Source organism: Rutidosis leptorrhynchoides, chromosome 8 (assembly GCF_046630445.1).
Source record: "Rutidosis leptorrhynchoides isolate AG116_Rl617_1_P2 chromosome 8, CSIRO_AGI_Rlap_v1, whole genome shotgun sequence".
Classification (NCBI taxonomy): domain Eukaryota; kingdom Viridiplantae; phylum Streptophyta; class Magnoliopsida; order Asterales; family Asteraceae; genus Rutidosis; species Rutidosis leptorrhynchoides.
Window position 1 is genome coordinate 71336204 of NC_092340.1, and position 9100 is coordinate 71345303.

General features: G+C 35.6%; 1 protein-coding gene across 1 annotated transcript; it reads right to left on the reverse strand.

Moving 5' to 3' along the window:
* Window positions 1–1689: 1689 nt before the first annotated feature.
* Window positions 1690–6511, reverse strand: LOC139861524 (T-complex protein 1 subunit eta-like). The gene is made up of 13 exons (XM_071849947.1): window positions 6256–6511; window positions 5679–5804; window positions 5376–5579; window positions 4638–4807; window positions 4410–4545; window positions 4190–4306; window positions 3984–4103; window positions 3603–3701; window positions 2993–3082; window positions 2834–2924; window positions 2608–2696; window positions 2224–2298; window positions 1690–2059 (listed from the first exon to the last, which is right to left on the reverse strand). Exons 1-13 carry the CDS (start codon window positions 6433–6435, stop codon window positions 1964–1966), a joined length of 1593 nt encoding a protein of 530 aa, XP_071706048.1. The 5' UTR covers window positions 6436–6511; the 3' UTR covers window positions 1690–1963.
* Window positions 6512–9100: the final 2589 nt, after the last annotated feature.

The window sequence follows — 9100 nt, forward strand, 5'->3', positions numbered from 1 at the left end:
TGGTTTATCTCGATTAAGACGGTTTCTAAGCTTTCGCTCGATTGGGTGGATTGAACACCTTCTTTCGTATCGTGTTTTGGTTTAGTTTGCTTGCAATGTTGTGGATTGCTTTTGGTCTTGTTCGTTAGTAGTTTGTTTATCGTCGTGAGCTTAGGTTGTTAAAGAAAAGTACCAAAAGGAGTTGGAGCAGGGTCGTACTGTTAATTTCATGGGCCATGTTCATTAAATAAAAATGGACCCTTTATATACGAATTTTTTTTCATATATAATAATAAATTCAATAATACTTATCAAATCATATGTACTATGATCAATCAAAATAACAATTATATTAACAAATGAACCTAGGTATTCAATATGATTTGACTAATTTTTTTGGGCCCCTGTATATATATTGGGCCATGTGCGGCTGCACGCCTTGCACATCCTAATATCCAGCTCTGAGTTGGAGAGCCCAAAAGATGTTGAAAATGATAAGGTTGTAGGTATTGGTGTATGTTTGATGTCTTGCGATCACAGAAAGGCTACAATTAAATGTATTGCAGGAAGGTTAGTTAAAAAAGGTGGAATGGGTGCTTGATCCAGAATATATTAGCCATTGATTTGTCAATAATAGATTTTCTTAATAGTTTATAATGTAGTTAAATACAAATGATATTTTTGTCGGAGTTTGAATTAGTTTCGTGGTCATTCAATCTCGTAGCGAAGCGTTAATCACTTACCTAGTTGTCTACTATTAAATGAATGACGGTGGACACAATGATCCTTAGTAAAAACATTGTACCAATTGATTAATGATCGTAAAAATAAGATCAACTTATAAAGCGCAAGTGAGTAGATTATATATGGATGGTAGTTTTGACAAAATGAGTGGCTGAATAAGGATAAAAACCATAAGATTTTAGAGTGACCCAGTAATCCCTCAAAATGAAAATTAATAAAAATATGTAAATGATAAAAATGCCCTCATTTGATATATACTTAACGGAAAAAGTTAAAAGAGAGTTGAGGACCAGACTATCCACGAAAAAATGCAAACTAATGGACTATCCAAGTAAAAAGAAAATTAAATGAAGTATTCACGCAGTATATGACAAACCATAAGGGCTATCCATGTAATTTTGTCTTTGTAATATGACACATAATCTGATCTGGCACACTCTTTGAGATAAAGAATTCATTAACCTGGCTTCATTTAAATATGATACAGTCTAGACCACTGTTGCAAAAAAAAAAAAAAACCGATTATTCACCGATTAATCCTCGATTAATTATTTTTTAAGAGTAATCCGTTTCGATTTTCAAAAATCTATTTAGTTAAACGGTCAATGTCAATTGATGAGTCAAAATCGAATTTGGTAATCAAAGTCGGTCAAAGTAAAAAATGATTAACATTTTTACATTATTTTAAACTAGAATCTTATAATTTTTGAGCAAAATGAATAATTTTAGACAATTATGTTAAAATTTATTTTTATATTTATGATTTTTTTTCTATATTTACACATAATTTTAAAAATTTAATATTTAAATGTATAAAGTACAATTCGATTAATCCCCGAATTACCAATTAATTCTTCTAAAGTCCCGACCGATTAATCCACGAATAGCGAATTTTGCAACCTTGGTCTAGACTTCACAACTAAATTGATTGTAATTGTGAAATGCATTTAGCACCATCGATTAAAAAGTGCAATCCTACAACTCGAATCAGCAACTAAAGATTTGACAATACACGGTCCACAAAAACAATAAGAATGACATGAACAGACATATGATGCTCAACTTTAAAATACCCTATAGATTCCCAACTACAAAACACAAGTTCCACATATCTAATACATCGAAACAAAAAAAATTCCAGCAAACTAGCTGCAAACAAATATTCAAGCAAAGACCAAAATTACTTCATCTCACATCAGAGATTACACCATGCTAATGCCCATAACAAAACGGAACGTGTTTAACGTCTACGCATCCCTCTTCCACGCCCACCACGCATGCCACCACCACCACGTCCTCTACCCATACCAGCAGCGTCTCCTTGTGCACTCTCCGACTGCAATGCAAACATACACACATCACCAAACAAGTACTATCAAATTAACACGACCTCCTAAATCGATGTATAAATGGTGTTTTGTGATCATAGTTAACACTTTTTTAATTTAATTATAAAGTAAAAGATTTTAACAAAAAGTTAGAAAATAGGAACAGGTTTACCTTCGGGTTCTTAACTGTTTCATCAACGCTTAAGATAAGACAGGCTGCCTCGGTTGCAGCGTTTATAGCATTGATCTGTAGCAAAGATGAAGTAAGCAAGCTTCCTACAAACTTAAAACAAAGGTGTTGTTTGTTTTTCTGTCTGCAGATCTTATTATGTCTAATATCTGCGGGCGCACATACGTTTTCACCAGCAAACGGTTTTATTATGTCTGACTTAGAAATATTTGCAGATATAAACACAAACAGTCTTAACTATTCATCATACAGATCTTCAGACCACATCTTTACAGACATGGTCCGAAGATCTTCACACAAAAAATCTTAATAAACAAACAGCACCAAAATCAACGCATAACTAATACAGCAAATGACCATTATTACCTTTACCACTGCTGGCTCCCACACAAAGTTGGCAAACGAATCAGATATGCCACCTGTGTTGATATCTACTCCATAAAGAGCACCTTCACCTGTTTATATAAAAATAATTATAAAAAAACTAAATCATGTTAATGTTGTAGGTAATGGGCAAATTTTATATTCAGAACAAGGGACTCTAGAAATTCAAAATACATTAGGAAAACATGATATAACGCAAATAACCAACCAGATGATGATTGTGCATGTTTTTGTCTCAGTTTGTTAAGTACATCAGTTGCATCAAATCCAGCATTATCGCAAAGTTGTCGTGGGATAACCTGTTCACAAATCCAGTAATTATCGCAAAGTTTATTATGCAACTAAAGAAACTTAACGAAAAACCTACCTCGAGTGCTTTAGCGAAGGCATTGACAAATAACTGAGACTTTCCAGCTATACTACGTGCATGTTGCCGCAGGTACCGACTTATCTCCATCTGCAGTTAAAAATAGTAAATCGTGATGTGATAAACAACAATGAGTTAATTTTTACTCTAACAAGGTAGACTTTTTTTTCTCCGTTGGTCCCTGTATTATACCCCGTATTGCTAACAGCGCCCCTCGGGTTTTTTTTGCCTTTAGAATCCTTTATTTTACAAAACTTTGCAATCAGCATCCCTCCATCAAACTTCTGTTAAATAAGTCCGTTAGTCTTAGACATGTGCAATGCAATCGCCAAAGGATTTGTGTCAGTCGTGAGCTTCACCGGCGTTCGTCAATGGAGCTTCACTGATGTTTTTCATCATCTCTTTTAGCAAATCCTCACATGCATTGCACATGTCAAGACTTAACAGACTTATTTAACAAAAGTTTGACAGAAGGATGCTGATTGCAAATTTTTTAAAAACAAAGAATTCTAAAGGCAAAAAAAAACTCGAGGGGCGCCGTTAGCAATATGGGGTATAATACAGGGACCAACGGAGCAAAAAAGTCTAACAAGGTAAGAAACAAACATACATCTATTGCACCACCACCAGCAACCACTGTGGAATTCTTCATGGCCCTCCTCACAATCATGATGGCATCATGCAAACTCCTCTCAGCTTCCTCAATAAACTATTATTAAAATAAAATTACAATTAGTATATCATTGTAGATATCCAAAGATGAATACACAACTACAAGTGTTGCATTTACAAGGTAGAAAAGAAATCATGATTATTTTTTGGGACACAAGTTTGATGAGAATTTATGAGCATTCCGTAATTAAGTTAATGATGTGCGGCAATGTATTATTTTAGAAAGGATAGATCCAGATTAATCAAACTATACCTTTGTTTTCTAAAGAAAAAAATATCTTAATTATATTTAAAAATTAAATTGATTTAAAAAAAGAACCTGATCAGCTCCACCTCGAAGAACAATAGTGGCTGTCTGGCCTGAAGGACATCCACTAAATATGTTAAAACGTTCATTTCCAACTTGCTTTTCTTCAAAGACCTCGCAAGATCCAAGAACCTTTTCCAGGTACAAAAAAATGTAAGATATTTTAAATAATTAAAGCGGAAAATAACAGTAAAGACCAATTGATGACAAAATATAACCTCGTCTATAACATTGTTGACCGACGTCTGCACAGTACCGCCAGTTGCAGCTGCAACACGATGCAGATCATCTTCAGCAACTCGACCCGCACAAAAGATATCTCGGTCTGCAAAATACTGTTGACAAAAAAAAACACTCAAGTCAAATGTTTGAACTTTCTAGATGCTACAGATAAAACCACAATTTTTTATTTTTATTGAGTAATCGAGTTTCATTAACCTGTGTTGCCAAATCACCAATAGCCAAACGGGACAAAATAATTTTGGCACCACTCTTTACACACTTATCCAACTTATCATATATGATATTCCATTCTGCATCTACTATGGACTGATACTGCAAGGGATCTGAAAGTCTGTTGATGAGGAAGAAAATATGTCAGAACATAATAATTAAAGATATACATGAAAAAATTATAATATGCAACACGAATAATAAAGTATCTACCTTATCTCAGCATTTTCTTTTTCTGATTTTAGTTCCAATTCAATGTTCAACAGTAGGATCTTTGGATTTAAGAACTTCTTGGGCTGCTGCTCGAACCCTGCATATGAGAAGGTCTTCTTAAATGCAACACCATTCACAAGAAATGAGTCACGCATTGTACCACCAGGAACCTAGAAAAAAGGAACTCGTATTATATCAATTGGAGATTGGAGATATACAAACAGAAAAAGGCCATTACATGCAAAACAATATCATGCCTCAATGATATGAATAAGTATTTTTTGTTTTCTGAACGCAATGAATGTGAACAAGTACTAGCTGAGATATTAATAGATTAAATTATAAAGCTTAGTAATATGTAAATATGTATAAGTATTCATTGCAAACTCAGTAGTCCCATTTCTATCTTTTAAAGGGCTTCAACAAAACATTACAATACTTTACCTCACTGTTAGTAAATTAGAGAAACAAATTTCTTTAACTCAACAAATAGCAACAATTTCTATTGTGGTATAGAAGTAACGGTTTCACATCACACAACTATCTATACGTCTCCATCACCCATACACTATATGTGATTGCATTAAGTGAAGGAGGATCTGAAATTAGATTTAACACCCTAATATATTCTCATATTTAATCATTGGTAAATAAAAACTATCACTTTCAACAACAAATTTTAATAGTAAGCTAGCAAAGCTTTAAGAAACTAAACTCCAGGGTTAAGCATATGCATACCTTCTTTATTCCAATCATGTTCAATCTATCATCATTTCCAATTGCAACGACAGCATCCACAACCATAGTTGCAAAAAAGCCTTTCTCCCCACCAATTAGCTTTGATGAGAGTGTTGTAGCAGCACATTTAGCTAACAAGCTTCTCTTTTCATCTAAACTTTTTCCCTCTATGCTTACAGCCAACTCTTTAACCTTCTCAACTGCCTGTATCACAAATTTAAATATGAACAAACCAAATCCAAATCAGATATTAATTACTATTTCATATGTGTTATAAGAACATAAAGCATTCACGAATTATACCATATAAGAAGCAGTTCTGAAACTTCTTATCAGATTTTGAGGATGAACACCGTCTTCAATGAACGGCTTGGCCTCTCTCAAAAACTCACCTGCAAGAAGAACCACAGTGGTGGTTCCATCACCAACCTACACCAAATAAATAGAAATTAGAAATTAGGTATTAAAGTTGTAACTAAATACACATTTACTTTCTATGAACCCACCCTAGTGGTCCAGTGGTTCATCCCTTTACACTTGTGTATTGGGATGGGGCTGGGGAGGTCTCAAATTCGAGTCCCTCCCCTTAAAAATATCCGTGGGATTTATTTCCTAAAACCCGGATTGCCCCGAGGAGGTTTTACCGACCCGTATTCAGGACCCGGGTCCGACCCACCTGCCCCTCAGGATGGTTTAAGATTCGGATCTCTGTAATGCGGTTAAGGTTTCCGCCCGAAAGCGCGTGCGTGCGTGGCAAATGAGAGTATTCGATGCCAACAACTTGCCTTTTAAAAAAACACATTTACTTTCTATAGCATAATTACTTCGTATCAACAAATTACACAAATGCAAATTATACTATAGTGGAGTACTTATCTACCTCCGAATCTTGTGATCTGGCGATATCAACGAGAATCTTAGCAGCGGGATGAACGATATCAAGCAATTTCATGATAGTAGCACCATCATTCGAAATAGTAGTGTTACCCTTATCATCATGGATCAATTTATCCATACCTCTAGGTCCTAGGGTTGTACGTACTACATCAGCTACAGCCATACACGCATTAATGTTGCTCACTAACTGCGGTTTTCCTTGTGACGTGTCTGTACCTTCTTTAAGCAGTATGATCTGAGGTTGCTGTTGTATTTACACAAAATTAACACATTAAGTTAGTCATAATATCAATAAAGATGAAATCTACGTAAACATAAACAATAGATACGGTGAATTGATGTATGAAATTGTGATTACCATCATGGAAGCCATTGTGAGTGGCGCTAGGGTTTTGGATTTGTCGTTTTGCTTTGGAACGAGATTTTGGCAAAACCTAGATCAGAAATGAATGAGATTAATTTGAAATTGAAATGATAGATAATAATATGAGAAGAATAAGTGTGAATGAGAAATGAACCTGAGGATGTACGGATCGAGAGAGTGAGTGTGACGTAGGGTTCGGAGATGGAAGGTTTGATGGAAATTTGAGAGGGAGGACGGCACAGGGGGAGAGTGAGGTAGGGTTTTGGCGAGAGAAAACTGCAGTTAGAGTTGAACTAGGGTTTGTGATGAATGGGAGGTTTAGCCGCGATCCACGAGAGATGGTGCGATTGACGAATGTAGAACTCTCTCACACTCGGATTTGGGCGTGCATGGGTTAAGATTTGGGCGTTTTTGAGTTCGGATAGGTGGAGGTTGGTATGGGTAAGGTTTTAAATCTGCTTGTTTTTGTTCAAGAGATTCCCGAAATCTTGTCTTTGAAAGAAAGTCGAGACGAGATATCCATCTCGCGAGATTTCTCGACAAACATGGTCAAACTTGATCAAAATCACGATTTTCTTGAATTTATCGCCCATTTCTCTTAAAATATCGTAATTTCTTGAATTTTTTTGTAAAATCTCGTAAAAATGCACACACACGGGGGAAGCAAATTTTTTTTTTTTTTGAAAAAACTTTGTTCACGAACATTATAAATTGGATGAAAATATGAACATTTAATAAAGACAATTTATGATAAATGTTTTTATTTTGCCGGGAAAACGCTCGAAAAATTAATATATAACAATTATCGTGTTTTTCGAGCGTATGTTGAGGTTTAGATATTAGGGTTTAGATATTAGGGTTTAGAAATTTAGGGTTTAGATTTAGGGTTTAGATTGAGTTTTTAACACGAACGGTTTATAGTTTAGGGTTTTGGGTTTAGGGACAAAACCCAAAACCCAAAACCCTAAACTCTAAATCGGGCTAAATTTTACTTCACAAAACATGAAAAAAAACGTTAACATTCTTCACGATCAATATTATCTTGAATGTTATTTTTGTCGATCGTTTTCCCGCCTAAATAACATTCATCACGAAGTGTCTTTTCTAAATGTTCATATTTTCGTGTGATCTTGATGCCTGAAAAAAAAAAATTCAAAAACGAAAAAAAAAAATTTTTTGCTTCCCCACGCTTCCCCCGATTGGTTACTTCCCTATTGATCCTGCCATATATATATATATATATATATATATATATATATATATATATATATATATATATATATATATATATATATATATATATATATATATATATATATATATATATATATTTATTTATTTATTTAAAAACCTCAAAAGTCAACATCCGAGATCTCCCCAAAATTGTCCAAACGAGATATTCTCGAGATCCGATTTCTCCGAGACCTTGGGTATGGGGATGGCTTTCAATTTTTTCGCTGGTCCAAGTCTAAGTCCGAGGATGGTTTTAGACACAAACCCGATTATCCGACTCGTATACTCTGAAAAAACACGAGTTTCTTATACCATGCTTGTAACAACTCGTCCCATAACGGCTACACATTGAAAGTATTTGTCCCTTATAAGCTTAGAGTTGTGGCTACTTAGTATCTCCCACCATGATTTTTAGTTGAAACCTGGAGATACCCGGTTAGTTCACTGCTTACGCTTAGGAGGGGCGATTGTCTCTCGGGTTGCGACGGGCACTAGGCTCGTGCATCTCTTGGGGCCGATTCGAGGGTCGTTTCACGGATCGTAATACCCGATTACTCGAACCGTTTACCCGAAAAAATACTCAAATGTTCGTGAAAAAACCCACCTTACCCAATAGTTCGTAAGTAATTATGGACCTGAATACCCGTGAGGAAACTCGTTTACCGCTAGTTAGTAACTAATGGGAACCCGTCTGGGTCCAGTTTGCGATGAATTTTTCTAATCGGGTTCGGGTCCAGGATTACCTAAACCCGATCCAAACCCTGGCTGATGTCATCCCTATTTATAAATGAGCTCGATTAACTTGTAATTTTCTTTGGTGAGTTAATCACGTGTCAGGTCACTAGTAGTTTTCTTTGGTGAGTTGTTTCGTTTCTTTGGTGAGTTGTTTCATCATCGTCAATGGTCAATTTCCATTTTGACCCCGGCTAGGAGAAGCTTACTGTTTGTTTTGGTTTGTTGTCCCGGTTGAGGTTTTGTGAATGACAGTTTGATGAGGTTATTGGGTGGTTCCTTGTCTAGGTTTAGTTTGTGGTTTGCGGTACTAGTCTTCGACAGGTTTCTACTTTTCATGTCGATTTAGGGATTTCCGTGGTGCTTGATCGACGTTCGCAATCGGCCCCAAGAGATGCACGAGCAGAGTGCCCGTAGCAACTCGAGAGACAATCGCCCCTCCTAAGCGTAAGCAGTTAACTAACCGGGTATCTCTAGGTTTCAACTAATCGGGTTCGGG